Source organism: Trachemys scripta, chromosome 3 (assembly GCF_013100865.1).
Source record: "Trachemys scripta elegans isolate TJP31775 chromosome 3, CAS_Tse_1.0, whole genome shotgun sequence".
NCBI lineage: Eukaryota > Metazoa > Chordata > Testudines > Emydidae > Trachemys > Trachemys scripta.
The window spans coordinates 101,849,560-101,869,154 of record NC_048300.1 but is presented as its reverse complement, the minus strand read 5'-3'; the positions used below and the strand labels follow the sequence as shown (position 1 = coordinate 101,869,154).

The 19,595-nt window shown below is 41.9% G+C and overlaps 1 protein-coding gene across 1 annotated transcript; it reads left to right on the top strand.

The window, feature by feature from the left end:
* The first annotated feature begins 2,763 nt into the window (after window positions 1–2,763).
* Window positions 2,764–10,510, top strand: SMIM28 (small integral membrane protein 28). The gene is made up of 2 exons (XM_034766982.1): window positions 2,764–3,089; window positions 9,181–10,510. The coding sequence occupies exons 1-2, from the start codon at window positions 2,979–2,981 to the stop codon at window positions 9,577–9,579; spliced, it is 510 nt and encodes a 169-aa protein (XP_034622873.1). The 5' UTR covers window positions 2,764–2,978; the 3' UTR covers window positions 9,580–10,510.
* The last annotated feature ends 9,085 nt before the right edge of the window (window positions 10,511–19,595 follow it).

Genomic DNA, 19,595 nt, shown 5'->3' with positions numbered 1-19,595 from the left:
TGGGACAAGAGCCAGACCTAAGGAAGGAGTAGATTGGGACTGAAGGCTGCAGGGGAGGAGAGGGAAAATAGATTAGGAGTTGCGGTAGGGGACACTGTGGGAAAGGGGACTGGGATTGGGGACAAATTGGACTGAGGAAATGAAGTGGAAGAAGCGGGGATAGAACTGATGGAGGATCCAGGGTGAAGAAAAAGAACTGGTGCTGCCTCAGCAAAGAGACTGGGATAAGGAGCCAGGAAAGGGAGAGACTGGGACAAGGAATCAGGAAGGGACTGTGGGGGGGCAGGGGCGGACATGGATACTGGATGAGGAGCCTTGGACTGGCAGCCAATGGTAATTGGCAATATGGACAGGTGGGAGGGGAAACAAGAGACAGACTGGATGAAGAGCTGTAAGGGGGAACTGGGACTGGCTCGGAAAGGAGCGTGGAACTGGATGCATGGAGGGAAGATGAGTATTGGGATGGGGAGTTGGGAGAGGTAAGAATAGGACTTCTGGGCAAGGAGACTGGGACTGGGTTGAGAAGCCTAAGGAGTGGAGACTGGGACTGGGTGTCAGTTCAGCAAATATCTGTAAGACCCACTGGCAAAATAGATGTCTCATTCTTACCTAATGCAGTTCCACACCAAGGAGAAACTACTACTGCTGCATTCAATTATTCCATTAGTTCTGGTAACTGAAATCTGTGGTGGATCTAAGGGTTCCAACCCTGCTGATGACCTTTGTGTGTTTTGATAGGTCACATGATGGAATTCTGGTTGCAAGTGAAGCACTCAAAAGTTAGCAGACTCCAAAATTAAAGTTGCTTGAGCAACCCAATTCAACCCCGTGGTGTCCCAGAATTTGGACACCATCTTTAATTATATGATCACATACTATTTTTTCCATACAAGCCCTGCCTCGTTCAGTGCACACAATAACAGCTGCTTGTTATGTGAACACAGTCTATTCAATATTTTGTTTTCTCCTCATTGTTCAATGTGTGGGCCCAGTGCTTATTTACTGCATACTATTCAAACCCTGCTCTGAAGACTGAATTATTAATTCCTCAGACTTTTCTGCGGTGTTCATCACTACAGTGTCTGCGTGCTTCACAAACTCAATGCCCCCATGGGTTTTATCCCCATTTTACAGATGGGGAACTGAGGCACAAAGATGAAGATACAAAAAATCCATACTTTTGGGTGCCAAATTTGAGATACCTAGGACCTGATTATATAGCACTTCATCTGTTCAAAGCACAGATCCCATTGACTTCGGTTGCAGCGAGGAGTGCTGAGCATTTCTGCAAATTAGACCCAAGGTCTCAAGTAAGAAAGACATCTGCAAAATAAAGGACTATCAGCGACCACTTGTGAAGAATTTGGTTGCAGTGACTTGCCCAGCACATGAACTCTGTGGCAGATTCTGGGATAGAATCCAATTCCCCACTCCTCGCATTTAAGGTGGCATTCCCCAGGGTGGCATTTCTCTTCCTCCAACCCCCTGCCTCGTTCATTACATGCCTTCCAACTTCTCCAACAAAACGACAAAGGGTCCTGCAAACAGTTTCCCTCACTACAGAACCCCGATTCATCACCAGAGCAAGGTCATTCTGTGCAATGAAGGAGACAGGGGTCCTGAAATGAAAGACTATTGTAACGCATAGGCATGAGGGGACTAATTTAAGCTTGCACAAGCAACCATAATACTGGCATTTCCTAAATTTTCAGTGTTTGACTTTGCAACCTTAATAATGTTCTTTTATTACTTCTTTTTGTGAAATATATATATATATATATATATATATATATATATACACACACACAAGTCCCTTAAACTGTGTGTATGTATTTATACCTTATTGTATGAGCCTGATTTTCAGCTGGGTTGAGTACCCACAGCTCCCATTGCCTTTTACTGGAGAATCAGGCTCTAAGTCTTTTTAAAGTGTTAGAGAAGAAAAATGTAAGTCTGTGTCAGAGCAGGGAATAAAAGGCAGAAATTCTGCCACCCAGACCTGTGTTCCCACCTCTAAGCCATGTTCCTTCTTGCCTGCACAACCAAACCTTTCAGGTTACTGAAAGTACATGCAACTGCAGGAACAATTATTAACAGTCTCTCCTTCTATTCAGAATGAAAAAATAACCTGCCCACTTTTCCAAAAAATAGTCTTCCCTCCACCCATCTCTAGCTAAATATCACCTCAATGAGATGTGAATACACATTGTCAGGATTTTTTTTTTTTTTAAACTAAACTGATTTCAGTCTAAAAAGGAGTAAACAAGGGCAGAATTAAGCAGTTATCAGATTTGTTATTATTATTAAAAGTAATCATATTCTCAGTGACCAAAGGCTTTGCTGGCAAAGATCGCTCACTGGATTTATCATTAACATCTACATTCTAATGCTCCTAAATAATTCATCAGAGCATTCAGCCTTATGTCCTTGCCTCTCTACCCAGAAACCGCTCACTGTTTACTGTGTGTTCCAGCAAAGGTAAAGAGAAAATTTGGCTTGATTCCCCCTCTCCCCCCTTCTTACAAGGTGCACGGAACTTTCTCTCTAGGCATGGGAACTCTTTAAAACACCCCAAAATGATGTTAATTAGATATCTAAATTTAGAAAGTTATTTATCCACAAAGAGTCAGGACCATGTGGTAACAGATTCACATGCAAATTCCTCTTTAATAATCCTAGTGCAGGGAACTCTCCAATCAGAACGCTATCCCGTCCCTGATACCTGATGCCAGCTTTTCTGGTAATGTAGGCCACTGAAGCAAATCCAGAGAGATTGAGTTGGAACTGAGAGTAGCATCTGAGATCTATTTGGTTGTTTTTTCACTTTTTGCCTCCTCACCACTGTCAACAGGGAAGAATTTATAAAGGATCATTAGCGGAGAGCCTCCCATCTGGGTCTGGACTAAGAAGTGAGGGCACTGTTTAAAGCTGTGAGGCAAGGTGGAAGGACTAAGACGGAGTATCAGGTTAATGAAAGCATGAGGTGGCTCTTAGGCAGCAGCTGGAGGAAATTTGGACATGCTGACAGGGGAAACTACGACTGGTTAACTAGTGAACCAGGTGTGCCACTTCTGGAAACACAGTTGCAGGTCAGTACCATGGCTTCTCTTTAGGGAATGTTCTTTAGCTTTTTTTGTGAAACGCCTTGGTGTGTGTGACAGTGGTAATGACTGGATGTTGGGGCACTAGGATTTATACCAATGGAAACAGAGATAGCATTTGATTACAGAAAGTTGATGCATTTCCTCGTTGCATTTAGCTTGTTTTTCCTCCTACAAAAACACAAATATATTTAAGCTTTAAAACTTAAGGAAAAACTTGCAGGTATAGGCAGCAAAAGAAGTTTCATTTTCCAAAGAGCATACTGCATTCTACATTTTATACTTCCTTTCCTTTGTTTTAAATATACACACACACTCTTTGGATCTGATCCCTAGAAGCCCTTCTACAGCTGTTAGAGTGAGTAGTACTCAGCAATGAACTCTTGTTCTCTAAGCTGTACAATGATTACTTCTTAGTGGAGGGAAAATATGTAGGGATGTGGGGGAAGGGAAATGTCTGTCAGAGATGAAAACACAGCCTGCTTTTCTATTGTTGCCTGGGATGTAAGCAGTCTCAGCTTCAAGGGTGCAAATTTAACCCTGGTGTAAATCCACCGACTTGAGCAGAGTTACACCAGGAATGAGATTGAAAGCTGTAGCAAACAAGACACCAAGCACACTGAAACAAAATAAAATAAGGAAAGTGGGTTTTTTTATGGCCCTGAGATCGTAACTAATTCCAGATTAAATTAAACAGAACTGGCCCATTAGTGGCACTACCAGAACAATAGTAGATGACAAGATCTTCCTATTAAACTAATGTCCTTTTTTCAAACAGAAGTGACCTGTGATGAAAAATAAAATATAAATTCTTTGCAACAAACAAACTCACTCCTGCTGTGCTTCCATGCTAACAGGTATAGGAATAACTTTGAAAATTGAGATTAACGTTACTCTACAACAAAATAATGTTTATATAGACAGATAATTACTATTAAAATATGATTTTATATATTACATATTTATATAGATACACATCAAATGAATATTTCCTGTATCAATTTAAGATTCAATAATGCTGTGAAAACTTAAAAAAATGAAGGGGACATTTTTGAAATGTGCCTAAGTGGTTTAGGAGCACAAGTCCCAATGACTTCTGATAGGATTTATGTTCCTAACTCACTTTGGAAATTTTACGTTCATGTTTATCGCCTGCGCCTCCTTAAAAAAACATGAATATATTCAATTCATCATTCAGTCCCTCTCCTATTTAGATTTAAAATAATTCAAATATACTATCCAAGGCTCTGGGTGTCCTAACAAATCATTAACAATACAATAGAATTGCAGCAGCATTTAAAATAATAATTTTAGTAGGAACTAAGCAGCCAGGCATCTCCTTTCTGCCCCTACATCATTCTAGGAAGCACACCTTCTCATAACTTCCCGTATTAAGTCTTGCGTCTGATGAAGTGGGCATTCACCCATGAAAGCTTATGCTCCAATACTTCTGTTAGTCTTAAAGGTGCAACAGGACCCTCTGTTGCTTCCCCTATTAAGTCATCATCTACAATGAGTTCGTATGTGGATAGCGACAAGTTTTATTTTATCTAAATAGAGTTGACAATGGAGTTCCTCCTTATGGAAATGGCATACAACTCATCTGTTCTCTACGTTTCATTCCTTTACCAACTAATATGGGTGAAAAGCCCATCCAAACTGACAAGGGTCATGTAACCTGCAAGCTGGCAGTTGTACATACCCAGCATGTTAAAACAAGTACAGGCTGACTTCTAATGAAAGGCTTACTCCTTATGTTCCTTCCCAGTGCTCAGTTGTTTGAAAATTGACCCTTTCTTTCAATTCCTAGTAGGATATAAATTAAGGGAGAGAGAATAAATTTCACAGGAAGTTACATGAAATTATGTGAGCATTTTAAATATGTTTAAAGTGCTATAAACCAGTGGATGCCAATGGAAGCTTCTAATATTTTAAGTGTGTGTGTCACAATTTTCTTAGTTTCGCCTTCTCCCCTCCTTTATTACGAAGGCCATTTCTCATGAAAAGAAGAGAAGTGCATCTGCTACGGTTGCTTCTTCCTCACTCGAAGTCATAATCCTTTGTTTATGATATCATAATATCACAACTAACTATGTCATCACACACAGAGGCTATCGGCATCATTAGAACATTTTACCAAGGGTGATGGTGGATCCTTCCTCACCGGCAGTTCTAAAAAAAATAATAAATCAAGATTGGCTGTTTTCCTAAGAGATATGCTCTAGTTTGGGAAGTCTTGTGTATTATATGGGAGGTCAGGCTAGATGATCAGAGCATTCAGGCCTTAGACTATGAAATAAAGGGCAAGCAGCAGGAGCAAATGAGTCCAGAAAATGCCATTTTAAGGAGTTTCTCAGTGCATGTTTGCTTTTTCCATGTCACTTGATCTAGACACTGAAACTTAATGTTATTTGTTTTTAGACGGTTTCATTTTGTGGTACCCATGTACTTGTACATTTCTGCTATTTTGCTTCTCAGCACTTCGGAGGAAAAAGTAGATTTTTAAAAAGGTGATTTTTGTTTAATTGCATGAAAATATTTCCATTCAAAACTTTTTCAAATAGATCTACATTAAATACTTGTCTGTCTCTTTAAGAAGCGCAGTCTTTATACCATGCAGCTTTCTTTAGTAATAATCATAAATAATTTAAAGGGAAGGGGGAAATACAGAAAATCTGTAATACTCTTTTCCATGAGACAGGTTTTTAGTATTCAGGTATGCCTATAAGAAATTTACTAACGCTAAATGTTTCTTGGATCAACCTCTCTAGTGTTTACAAAGATAATATTAAGTGTTTGGCAGGTGGCATATCAAAATAATCTCATCTTCTCTATCCCAGACAAAGAGGTAATGTGAATTTTGCCTCAAGTGAGGACTGTAGCACTGGCCTTAATAATGCACTTTATAAAAAATACTTTTGATAAAAATATCCAAATAATGCATTAGTTACCTAGAACCTGATTCTTCACAACATATTTCCCTTGGGGAGTCATTTGTATCTGTGCAAAGCAAATGCAGAGATGTGTTCTGGCTGGAGAGGTCGGGCTCCAGGGTGGGGCCAAGGAGGAGGGGTTTGGGGTGCAGGAGAGGCCTCTGGACTGGGACAGGGATGTGGGGGAGGTCTGGGTTCTGGGATGGGGGGTGTGGGCTCTGGGTGGGGCCAAAAATGAGGGACTCAGGGTGCAGGAGAAGCCTCCGGGCTGGGGCAGGGGTTCAGGGGGTTGAAGGATTTGGGTGCAGGAGGGGGCTCTGGGCTGGGGCCAAGGGGTTCAGAGTGTGGGAGATGGGTGCAGGCCCATCTGGGGGTGAGGGCTCTGGGGTGGGGCCAGGGATGAGGGATTTGGGGTGCAGGAGGGGGCTCCAGGCTGGGGTAGGGGGTGCAGCCAGGGATGAGGGGTTTGGGGTGGGGGAGGGCACTCCGAGCTGGGGCAGGGGGTTGGGGTGCAGGCAGGGCCAGCTCCAGCTTTTTTGCTGCCCCAAGCAGCAAAGCGGGGGGGGGGAGGGAGAAGAAGGCCCCAATCTGTGGCACTTCAGCGGCAGCTCAGCCGCGCTGCTTCATTCTTCAGCGGCAATTCGGCAGCGGGCCCTTCGCTCCAAAAGGGACTGAGGGACCCACCACCAAAGACCCAGAGGTGCCGCACCTTTCCTTTGGCCGCCCCAAGCACCTGCTTCCTTTGCTGGTGCCTGGAGCCAGTCCTGGGTGCAGGGCAGTGTTCCCTCTAATTTTTTACATCCATGTGCGGAATGAATTTTGTTATGTGCACCGATATGGAGGTGATGTGTGACATATCACCTTCATATTGGTGCACATAAAATTCATGTGGTGGGGTGGGGCTGAGGGGTTTGGGGTGTGTGAGGGGGCACAGGGCTAGGGCAGAGGCTTGGGGTGTGGGCGGGGGAGGGGAAGAGAGAGAGAGAGAAAAAAAAACACTCCCCCATCCCTCTCTCGCCACAGCAGCTTGGGGCTGGGCGAGAGGTGCCTCTCCACAGCAGCTGTGGCGGGCCTGGGCCAGAGGAGAGGCGCCTCCCCTCCCTGCCTGTGTGGCCCTTGAGAGCTAGCTGTGCAGCTTACAGGGAACGTAGGTACAGGGTCCTGGCAGCACTCACCATGGCTCCCAGGAAGCAGGTGCCGTCCCCAGAGCTCCCATTGGACACAGTTCCCGGCCAATGGGAACTGCAGAGCTGGCACTAGGGGCGGGGGCAGCAAGCGGAGCCTCCCTGGCTGCCCATGTGCCTAGGGGCCGCAAGGACCTGGTAGCCACCTCCGGGAGCCACGCGGAGCTAGGGAGCCTGCCTTGGTCCCGAGACCCTGCTGCACCACCGACCCGACTTTTAACGACCCGGTTGGTGGTGCCGACCAGAACCACCAAGGTCCCTTTTCAACAGGACATTCAGGTTGAAAACTGGATGCCTGGCAACCCTAGCTTCAGCCCCTTGTGGTGGGGCTTCAGCTTTTTGCCCTGGGCCCCAGCAAGTCTAATGCCGGCCTTGTTCGGCGCCCCCCCCCCCCGAAATCTGCTTGCGGCCCCTGCTGGACCCCTCCTTGACAACCATTGTTCTACATGCTCCATTTTGCTGGAGGGAACCAAAATTTAATTTTACTTTCTTCTGACTTGTTACTTCTCGATGATTACATATTGGTAACCGAATAATATAGGGGGAGGGGTCATGGTACATAGCTAGTTGAACATGAGGTCCCAGTGCAATGCTGTGGCTAAAAGGGCAAACACAATTCTTGGATATATAGGCAGGGGAATGCCAAGTAGGAGTAGGGAGGTGATTTTACCTCCGTATATGGCATTACCGAGACCCTTACTGAAACACTGTGTCCAGACCTCAAAAAGGACGTTGAAATATTGGAAAGGGTTCAGAAGAGCTACATGAATGATCTGAGGTCTGGAAAATCTGCTTTATAATGAGTCTGAAGGAGCTCAATCTATTTAGTTTATCGAAAAGAAGTTAAGAGGTGACTTGATCACAGTCTAGAAGTACTCACCTGGGGAAGAGATTTCTGATAGCAGATAGGCCTTTAATCTAGCAGAAAAAGGTACTACAAAAGCCAATGATTGGAAGCTGAAGCTAGACAAATTCAGACTAGAAATAAGGCACAGATTTTTAGCAATGAGGGTAACTAACCATTGGAATAATTTACCTGTGGCTTTGGTGAATTCTCCATCACTTGAAGCCTTAAAATTATGATTGAATGTCTTTCTAAGAGATGTGTCGGCTTGGCAGAATTTGATTTTTTTGTGTGTGTATATATTTTTTTAATTTTATTTTATAATATAATATATATTTCCACAGATCGTTTGTTTTTAAGCATTTCCCCCTCCCCCCAATCTTTAATTTAATTTTTTGTGCATGAGTAAAATTACTGGTTTTAAGCATTTTATTTTTCTTAATTTAAATATTTACGCAGTTGTGGGAAATTATGTGAGGGTCAGACAATAGACGAGTGACAATTATTTAATGACAGATTCTGAGATTTAAAAAGTTAAAGCTTTATAACTGTTAACACACAAATTGTCGACATCATGTCAAAATATACAAAGTAAATATCCTTAAATCAAACTCTAATAAGTTCTCAAGCAGCATTTTTCTTACTTTGCCTGTCTGTAAGCTTTGATCATCAGTGGAAATGTTTTTTTCATCAGTTTCTGTATGAATGGTGAACTCGGCATTTACCAATAAAAATATAATCCTTTCAGGCCTAAAGATAAGTTATAGCTCAAACTAAAGGTAGGGGCTTCATGCAGTGGCTGTCTGACCTTTTTCCTTCTGTGGACCACTTCAGAGAGGGCTCTTCCTCTAATCCCCTCCTCCCACCAATACGTCATTGATTCCTTCCAGTCCTTGGTTCTCAAAGTGTTTCATTTTGTGGACTACCAGCGAGAGCTCTACAGACTATAGTTTAAGAACAGTTAATATGGAAGATAGGGGATCACCAATAAATAGAAGCAGAGGCATTTGGTGAATGAAGGAGAAGGTATATGTATCCAACAGTTAAAGTAAAAAGGGAGCAAAAAAATAAAGAAGAGATTTCAAGTTAAAGAAGTTTTTTGTTTGTTTTAATTACAGAGCAGACATCAGATCAGCTCAACCAAAGACGACGTAGAACCATTTCTATGCATCATCCTGCCTGCCACCATGCTGCTCTTCCTGGCATTCCTGCTGCTCTTCCTATACCGCCGCTGCCGTCGACCCAGCCCCCAGGGGCAGATCTTCAGTATTGATCTCCCAGAGCACCTACCTGAGCGTGATGTGTCCGATTTCCTTTCAGTGCTGCCCTGGAACAGTGAGCAGAATTTCCACTACTCCACTCTGCTCCCTGAAGCCAGCTTCCTCACTGTAAGCTTGCCTCCATCATATGAGGAGGCCACTATGAAACCTCCTATGGGAGAGACTCACATTGAGTTTTCTCAGGATCCAGTGCCTCCTTATGAAGAGAGTACACACTGGCCAACCAACAGTAAATAAACTTCCTAAGGAAACACCTTTGGCTGAAGCTTGCAACCCGTCAAGGCATAAAACAGGAGATCACTAGTCATTAACGTTAGTGACAAAATTTTCCAACGGGGAAACAACAAAATTAATGGAGGAAGGAGCTTGGGTTGATATGGGATTACTTTAAACACATTTAATGATTCAGCATTTCTAACCTCAATTCACAGCAACACACACAGCTAAATACCAGGTTGTTGTGGGATGGGAGGAATTGTGGGGATAAAATGATTGATGTACCTCATATATGAACTAAATTGAAGGGCACTCACTTAGGTTAGATAGCTGAATCCAGGATGTGGGCTATCAGCTATGAAAGGAGGCAAACTGTGCTGGATATATGCCAATTACTGAAAGGGCTTTTATCACAGAAATCTCTTCCTGTTTTTTTTTTAAAAATTGAGTTTTTGGTAATTTCAGTAACTTAATTTGAAGTATCTGTATTAACAAACTCACGTACTGTAATGACACAGATCTCAGGAAAAGTGAACAAGAAACGAGGCCTACAAAGTATTGTCAGTGAATACCGCCACTACGCTCAGTGTCCGGCCTATAAACAGATGATCAAGATTTTGCAGTCTGCCTTTCAGTGCAGCAATGAGACTCAGTGTAATAAGCAGAAAGGAACAGACGTGATTCAACCATTTTGGGTTAAATAGAAACAGACATCATGGCAACTGGTGGCACAGCAGATGTTCATGCAGCTGATAAGCAGATGTGCAGTCCTATGAGTTGTGTGGGGCTGATGGTTTTACTTTGTTTTCTTATTTAAAGCTTAAAAAGAAATCAAACCCTGTAAGCTTTCAGTGCTGGGCATGAGGTGCGATGTATAAAGATTTAGAAAAAAAAAATTAATAAAGTAAATTAACTGTGAGAAAACTATTTTGTGTTTCAAACAAACAAATACCCATCTCCCCTTAGATCACTAGACAAATGTAAATGTAGCTGTTTAGATACAGAAGTAGAATTCAAGGAACTGGAGGAAATATGGATGCAATGGCGTTTACTCAGCAACCGTCTAACAACGCTTACAAAAAAAAAAACGCAATTCCTGTTACTTTGTAACATGTATCTCCACACTGTCGAGGAAGAGAAATACCCATTTTTGATCAATTGTGCGGTTACAACAGCACTAAGCCACTTGTGTAGACAGGGCTCAGGGATTATAACACGACTTCATAAAAACCTTCTATGAATGAGTTATTATGCAGACACTCTTACTGTGAGCAACAACAACATAAGAGGTTATTTCCCTTACAGAATGCAGCCAACAGGGAATTGGCCTCAAAAAAAGTGATCTCAGTGAAAACAAAATGTATGAGAGGAGAAATCACAGTACAAGAAGAGAGTAAGATGTGCATACTTCTCTAGCCTTAAAATTATCAAATTGATCTAGGCCTTGGCTACACTTGGAAATTCGCAGCACTGCCACGGCAGCGCTGTGAAGTACGAGTGTAGTTGCGCCACCAGCGCTGCGAGAGCTCTCTCGCAGCACTGTATGTACTCCACCTCTCCGAGGGGAGTAGCTTGCAGCGCTGATTACACTGGCACTTTACAGCGCTGCACTCGCTGCGCTTGGGGGGGGGGGGGCGTTTTCACACCCCTGAGCGCAGCAAGTTGCAGCGCTGTACAGCGCCAGTGTAGCCAAGGCCCTAGAGAGGTCTGCTTTTAACTAAATTGACTGAAGTAGTAGGGTTACCATATTTTGAGTGTCCAAAAAGAGGACACTCCACGGGGCCCCGGCACCGCCCCCAGCCCCGCCCACGCCACCACCCCAACGCCACTCCTTCCCCAAAGTCCCCGCCCCAACTCTGCCCCCTCCCCTGCTTCCCGTGAACATTTGATTCGTGGGAAGCCTGAAGCAGGCAGCAGGTAAGCTGGGGGGAGGAGGCGCGGCCCAGTCTGGCCCCCCCAACCGAGCGTCTCCCTCCAGCCCCGGCGTCTCCAGCCTGACTCGGCTTGGGCCCTTGGATGCCGGCCCCGGGCCAACCCCCGGCCCCCGCATGTCCCTATTTTCTCAGACATGTTCGGCTTTTGGGGATTTCCCCCCGGACGGGGATTTGAGGCCCAAAAAGCTGGACATGTCCGGGAAAATCCGGACGTATGGTAACCCTATGAAGTAGCAACATGTTAACATCTCTAAAGAACTCAGCCTCTCCACAAAGCTGTTTCTATCTGGTTACTTTACCTTGCTAGTGTCAGAGACCCAGCCTCTGGTCTCAGGTTTCACTTCCAGTTGGCCCAGTTATATTTGCCAGTGATTTTACACGTGATTAAGGGTGACTTGTCATGACAGTTCTCTCTAGGTGACCAGATGTCCTGATTTTATAGGGACAGTCCCTATGTTTGGGTCTTTTTCTTATATAGGCTCCTATTACCCCCCCACCCCCGTCCCGATTTTTCACATTTGCTGTCTGGTCACCCTAATTATCTCCCAGAAGGGTATTTACACAGCTGTCCTCTTCAAAGAGATGATGAGTGTCATTGTCAATCTCTTGCTTGCTGATTATTTTCTCAAATCCATCTTTGGACAAACAGTTTGGGGTTCCTATTTGTTTGTAATCCCATGTACATTTGAAAGATGGACGTTTGTTCAAATTTCAGTGGTGACAAGAGCACATCCAGAATGCAGTTTATTTTCCCTGCACAGAATGCTTTTTGTATTTTATTCAGAGTTAGCATATCTCACCCCACCCCAACATAGTGGGGTCTGCTTTAGATCTTAGTTGGTCCCTGGCTGAAGTTATGCCTAAAGCCACTTCAATGTCCCCCTTAAATCAAGTCTCATTTTCCTATAATTTCATTTTAATATTATGCCTACTCAATATCAAGTGTGGATTCTAAGTAAATTAACATTGATTTGTCATAATGGGCCTGAATCCAGAAACCCCCAAACTAGGATTCCAATCAAAATCAATACCTACACCGCAAATGTGAATTAACATCTCTAGAATCATATGAAGTTATTTTAGATCAATTCAGCATATGACCTGTCTGAGCCTGTTGGTGGGCGGGTACTTATTTTTAAGTGCTAAATGGTTATTGACCAGTTAGATCACTAAAGCAAACTTATTTTAGGTCACGTTTGATGACTCAGGCTCATCCAGTTGATTTGTGTCTGACAATGCAGTAAAGTAATAAATATACAGATAAGCCGTGTTTTTCAGAACTCCACTGATCAGTAAATCCGATGATTCCAAATTCATTTCTGTTCACCACTTCCAAAGTTTATGTAGAAATAGAAATTTGTTTTTTTGAAAGTTTTTATAAAATTTTGCAAATTTCTCCCTAGACTACTGTAAAATTGTTATTTAATTATACACTATATGCAGAGTACTTATGCACATTTGTTTGAATTTGGTGAAGTTTGGAGCTCATTGAAAGTTAGAGTCTTAGCAGATATGTGAAGTATTTATGGAAGTGAATTCATAGTGATTTGAAAGATAATTATGTACAGTTCGCTCTCCAAAAAGATGCTAGATGCTCTGAATAAGACTATGACATGTGCATAAGCATTTGCTGGTCCTTACATGAAGAATGTGCAAACTGCGGTGGCCCAGTTATTAAAAAGGCCTCCTAAAGCTTGAAGGGCAATCTCTGTTTCTTGGCCTCTCCACTAAGGCTGCCAACAAGAGTGCAAATAGTGATGTGGATGTGGTTATTTTGAGAATCAAAAGATGCAAACTGGAGTAAATAAATGGCATGCAAGTGCTATATTATTTCCCTTTTACACATGGAGGCTTCATTGCACAAAGTCTTGTATGTGCAGAGTCCTGATCTCCAGTAATACATACAGTTGAAAAGCAATGCAAGTTTAGTTACTCTGGGTATAAGAAAGCAAATGAGCTAGACTGAAGATCTCCTTTGCACCATAGGAGCTTATAAACTAAAAACTCTTAAATAAAATTGCTTTAGGTTTGTGCACTGAGCTGGCTTTGGAACCTATTCTTTGCTGCAAGCTAACTCATGAATATTCACTAGTACTCTAGCTGTGACTGGCTATACTTTAAACACAGTTCAGAGAGTCCCTTTATAAGTGAAAATTCCTACTATGCTTCTGATACAGGGCTTTTAAATTTTCACTATTGCTGAGCGGCCTCAAGGCATCAACATTTAAGTGGATGCATTTAAAAAAATTATCTGGTTTGTAACAAATTGCCAATATGAATATTTATAGCCTTGATTTCAAAGATTAAAGAAAAACCACCACCAAGCGATTATGTCTATAGGGTCATTATTACCATGCTGATTGAAGACAGAGCTGTTCAAATCAAAACAAAACACATTTTTCTTAGACAAGTACCCTTTCCTCCCAATACCAGAGTTTTTCCACACAAAAAGTAGTTTTTTGTTTTTTTTTAAATTCACTCCCCCCGCCCCCGAATCCCATCATTCGATTCAACTGACCAAACAATGAAATATTAAAATGTTTTAATTTGGAAAAACTGAAAATAAATGAAACATTTTGATAAAACATTAAACACACAAATTTTTTTAAACCCAACTCTAGGTAAAATTGTTATTATGACAGTAAGAATCGGGGGAGCAATTCATTGAAAACCATTAATTGAATGGAGTCCCTTTTCTGTTCACAAATTATCCATGAACAGGCTGCAATTCCTATGAACGTGTATGTTTATAGAATCATAGAATATCAGGATTGGAAGGGACTTCAGGAGGTCACCTAGTCCAACCCCCTGATCAAAGCAGGACCAATTCCCAACTAAATCATCCCAGTCAGGGCTTTATCAAGCCTGACCTTAAAAACCTCTAAGGAAGGAGATTCCACCACCTCCCTAGGTAACCCAATCCAGTGTTTCACCACCCTCCTAGTAAAAAAGTTTTTCCTAGTATCCAACCTAAACCTCCCCCACTGCAACTTGAGACCATTACTCCTTGTTCTGTCATCAGGTACCACTGAGAACAGTCTAGATCCATCCTCTTTGGAACTGGTTCCCTTTCAGGTAGTTGAAAGCAGCTATCAAATGCCCCCTCATTCTTCTCTTCTGCAGAAGAAACAAGTCCAGTTCCCTCAGCCTCTTCTCATAAGTCATGTGCTCCAGACCCCTAATCATTTTTGTTGCCCTCCGCTGGACTCTTTCCAATTTTTCCACATCCTTCTTGCAGTGTGGGGCCCAAAACTGGACACAGTACTCCAGATGAGGCCTCACCAATGTCGAACAGAGGGGAACGATCACGTCCCTCGATCTGCTGGCAATGCCCCTACTTATACAGCCCAAAATGCCATTAGCCTTCTTGGCAACAAGGGCACACTGTTGACTCATATCCAGCTTCTCGTCCACTGTAACTCCTAGGTCTTTTTCTGTAGAACTGCTTCCTAGCCATTCGGTCCCTAGTCTGTAAGAGTGAATGGGATTCTTCCATCCTAAATGCAGGACTCTGCACTTGTCCTTGTTGAACCTCATCAGGTTTCTTTTGGCCCAATCCTCTAATTTGTCTAGGTCCCTCTATATCCTATCCCTACCCTCCAGTGTATCTACCACTCCTCCCAGTTTAGTGTCATCTGCAAACTTGCTGAGAGTGCAGTCCACGCCATCCTCCAGATCATTAATTTACTCATTGTTCAATGTGAATGAGTTTCAGCCTATGGAATGCTTTGATAGGGTCTGCTGTGAGTTATGGCTACTTGCTATTCAGGAGTCAACTATGGATTGGTCACATGGTATCATTTCTCTTCCTTGACTGGATGATCATAGCTTCAGTAAAAACAGGAAAAGGGGGGTGAATAAGGATCTTGAGGTTTGATTCTCTCAAGAGGTTCAGAGAAGTACTTGCAGAGGGGTTGGGGGAGGGAGAGAGAGTTTTCCCATTCACATTTGTGTAAATAAAATCGGAACCTTTTCCATGAATGTTTGTGGAAAGTGAATAAAGAGAGAGTGTGAAATGGTCAAAATAAATTTATTTTCCTGCACTATTCACTCAGCTCCAGTTCTAATTAATACAGAGTTTGTTGTCAAAAATAAAATACCAGGGCAAAACAAGAACACAGGCCTGTAATACTCAGAAAGCCAAACAAGACATCCCAGTATGCAAATCAAGACAGTACTTTGTCTCCTTGGTTGTTCTTAAGAGCACAGGATGTATCTTTTTTCCTTTAATGCCCATCTCAGAACCTGCAGCCATTTTTCCCACCTTGCTTTCCCCATATTTAAATCCACTACCCTTGAGAAACAAGGGCCATAATTCTTCCAGGCAGGAGAAAAAAAAAATATATATATAGTGTATGGAGTCTCTCTCCAAAGCCTTCATTCACTACCTCTCCTTGAATTTGGGGCAGGTTCAGACTAGCATCTCTCCACCAATCCTTTAGTATGCTTCTGGTGAAGCAATTGCTGCACAACACATTTGCAAACCTAGTTCTTATAGTGGAGTTCTGTGTTTTCATGCACTAGGGGTGAATTAATTCCTCAAAGCATCATTACCAGCCATCTAGCATACTAAAGCATCCTAACAGGAAGAAGGATATGCACAAGGATGAAAAATAGTAGAGAACAAGCCAGTCCAGAGGCAACCTTCTTATAAACCTGCTTCCCGCATCCCACCCCTAGATTCTCATTCTATTTCATTCACTTTTATGTCCAATACAAAAGAGTAATACAAGAAGGGAAACAATAATTCTGTATGTTGACTGTGCCTACCTTTCAAAACAAAGCATAAATATGCAACATGTCATCTTCTAGCCATAATCTGGGATATCTATTTTTCATTACAAAGTGCTTTGCCACGTTCAATGGGTACTGCCAAGTTCAGAGCCATTTCTTCACCAATGCAACACGCAAGCATTTACATTATTAAAAGCAGTTATTTTAAAACTAATAGACCTTTGTATGGTGGAAAGGGGTAGTTTTAAATTGTCGGATGTTGTCATGGACCAGTACATGGGCAGGCATGCCTAGTGGACAGAGCCGAAGGCAGGAACCAGTGTCAGAAATTGAGCAGAGGAGCAAGTCAGGGAACAAGGCAAGCACAGGTGACATTGCAGCTGCAGACATAAGTGTTGAGCAGCCACTGGCCAAGTGATATTGCTGGGTTTAAGAGCAGTTCTGGCAATGCCGCTCAGTCAATCAGGCTATCTGACTGATTAGGGATTGCTTCGGAGGTTAGCTAGCTGATCCCAGGCCCAGCTGCAGGCCCTCTTTCCTGACAGAGGACAAGTAATTTTATTTTTTTAAAGTTGACTAAATATTTTCAGTCCAGAGAAACAAGAAATGGTAGACCAGTTCTTAATGATTGTTTCTCTCACTGCCAACTCAAGGTTGGCTCCCACTATTTAGTCCCAGGTGTTTTTACATACCTCAGGACCAAGCAAAAAAAAAATTACAATTTTATTATTAAAGGAATAACATGAAAACAAACAAGACAACATGAATGACAGAATAAAAACGATAAGCTTGTTAGTTCCATTACAGTCTCTTTTGTATGTTTTTCTGTGGACATTTTTTAAATAGAGATTATACCTTGGGAGTGAACCTGCCTTTGGTGGGTCATTTTTCTCTTGGTAAGTTAAGACCAAAGTATATTGTTTCCCAAAATTACCATGAATTCAGTTTTAGTATCTCATTAGATATTTAAAACAGATTATATATGGCAAGATAATTTGTTTAAGGGCAAGTAAAGGCTGTCTCGTTAATAACCTAAACTATATATAATTGGGCAAAGTAAGCAACCTAAACTAAATCCTATGAAGTGGAAGAAAATATTTAAATTAGTTACTTAGAAGAAGCCATTCAGGGAGTTGTCTTAAAACAGACTAATTAAAAATACTAAGAACCATGTCCAATTAAATCCCACTGTTCTTCTGTTTACCAATGTTTAACTCCTGTCTCCTCTTCAGGAATACATGGTCAAAACATATGGTGATTAGCAGGAGAAACTGTTAATCTTTTAAATTGACACAGCATTTCAGTATTCCGATAAAAACATTACAAGAGCTATAAATCCAATCCCTTGGCAGTGTCTTAGTTAATGTTCTCTCACCAACGCATGCTGAAGTTTTGGGGAGGTTTTTCCTTGTCTGTCAGTGGCAGCTTGCTTATAGAGATGGATGAACACGCGCTCACTTCAGAGTCTTTTATATACTCATATTTTCCTTAAAATTATTGGAAAAAACATCTTTCAGGTTTGTTTAGATTCAAGCTGGTTGCTGTCACTCTCTCATTGGCTCCATGTTTTCCTGGGTAATTCTTAGGAGCCTCCTCATGTTATGAACATGTAGTTCATTAATGGACATTTCTTTAATTGCCTTAGTTTTAACTCTTTCTATTCAGTCCATTCTCTAAAATATTTTTTCAATTTTATTGGAGTTTGACAGGTAATGAAATTCTGTTTTCAAAAAGTACAAACACACACTCTTTCTTTGTATAAAATATTTTCAGTTCTCAAAACAATCTTTTAAAATTAAATAATTTTTAGTAAGTTTCTAGGTTAATTTGTTGACTATACACAACAGTTTTTGGAACGATGGTTTCTCTTGTCTTCCCTAGTTGGGTAAAGGTTTACTTGCACACTCCTAGTAATTATTTTATTCCCCATTAATATAAATAATATTCTATACTTAAATGGCTTCTTACTTCAGTAATTAATTTAGTAAGGTTATTAGGTACATAAAGCATCTTACTATTTATATAGTAATGATATTAGGAGTTTTCATTTAGCTAACGTATTCACAAATCTGCATTTAACAAAGGTGTTCGCCATTTCAACGTTTAAGAATCAAAACATGTTAGCCTGCCATTGTTTAATGCTTTTGGATGTGCATTGTCTAGTTCTTGTGCCATTTCTGTTTTTAAAATGTTAGAAGCTCTTAAAACTATTGTTGATATTATTTCTACACTGCCTAATTCCCCTTAAATCTGATCCTACATTTGGGTCTTGGCCTGCCTTCTTTATAAAGGCAGATGCAAAATAACTTAATAATGCTTAATATCTCAGCGGGTTCTTATCCTCTGGTCCTAATTCCTTGTCATTCTTTCTTAAGCGGGCTGATCGTTTCCTGTAATATTTGTCTGCTGCATAGATGCTTGAGAAGTATTTTAGAGCTATTATTGCTTCACCTGATAGTTTTACTGTATTTCTAGATCTGCCAGCATTTCCATTGGGGCCCCCTATTTGCACAATTTTATAGCTCACCTTTCTGACCTCTCCCAGCTTAAGACTTGATGGCTTACAAGATACACAATGGAGGAAAGTGCCTTTCACCTTTAAGTCACCGGTTTGAATGTGGCCTGGTAGAGATGAGGAGGTTTCCCACCCTGCCTGAGTGCAGCTCAGATTAGTAAAGATGGGTGGCAGTTCCCTGATCCTCTGCCACACAACCCTGGTGCAAGTTTATAGCTGCTTTGATGCAGTTCTAATTTACACCACAGGAGTGAAGTCTCCCAGGGACCTTCCACCAGTGGAAGATCAGGGCACCCCTCCCTATCCTGGACTTGCCCCTTTCTCACCTTATGCCAGGAGCGTGGGGGTGGCCGATGCAAGAGGCAGCAAAGACATTTCTACCAACTTTATGGCAGATAGTTCCTGTACACAAGGGAAATTCTCACTGGTTATTTCCAGCTGTTTTAAGGCCACTTTAAAATGACCTCAGTAACTGGAGAATCCAGCACCAAAAGTCAGAAGTCATCACTCTTACTCCTTCCTAACGAAAAAGAAGTGTGGAAAGTTTACACTGCCATCCCCTTTGTTGTAAGATACACAGGAAACTTCACTTTCCAGGATGATCTTTCAGCATCATACAGGAGTTCTAAATTCACCACCCACCCACACTTAATATATTGTCCCAGTTTCTGAAAGTCAGGGCGATTTCGATTCCAGGAATATTCCCTTGTTGGGAAAGAAATAAGTTGACATAAGTACACAGGAACTTTAAAAACAAAAACAAACACAACAGTGAGGGTAATTAACCATTGGAACAACTTACCAGGAGTGGTGGGACATTCTCCAGCACTCAAAGCCTATAAAGCAAGACTGGA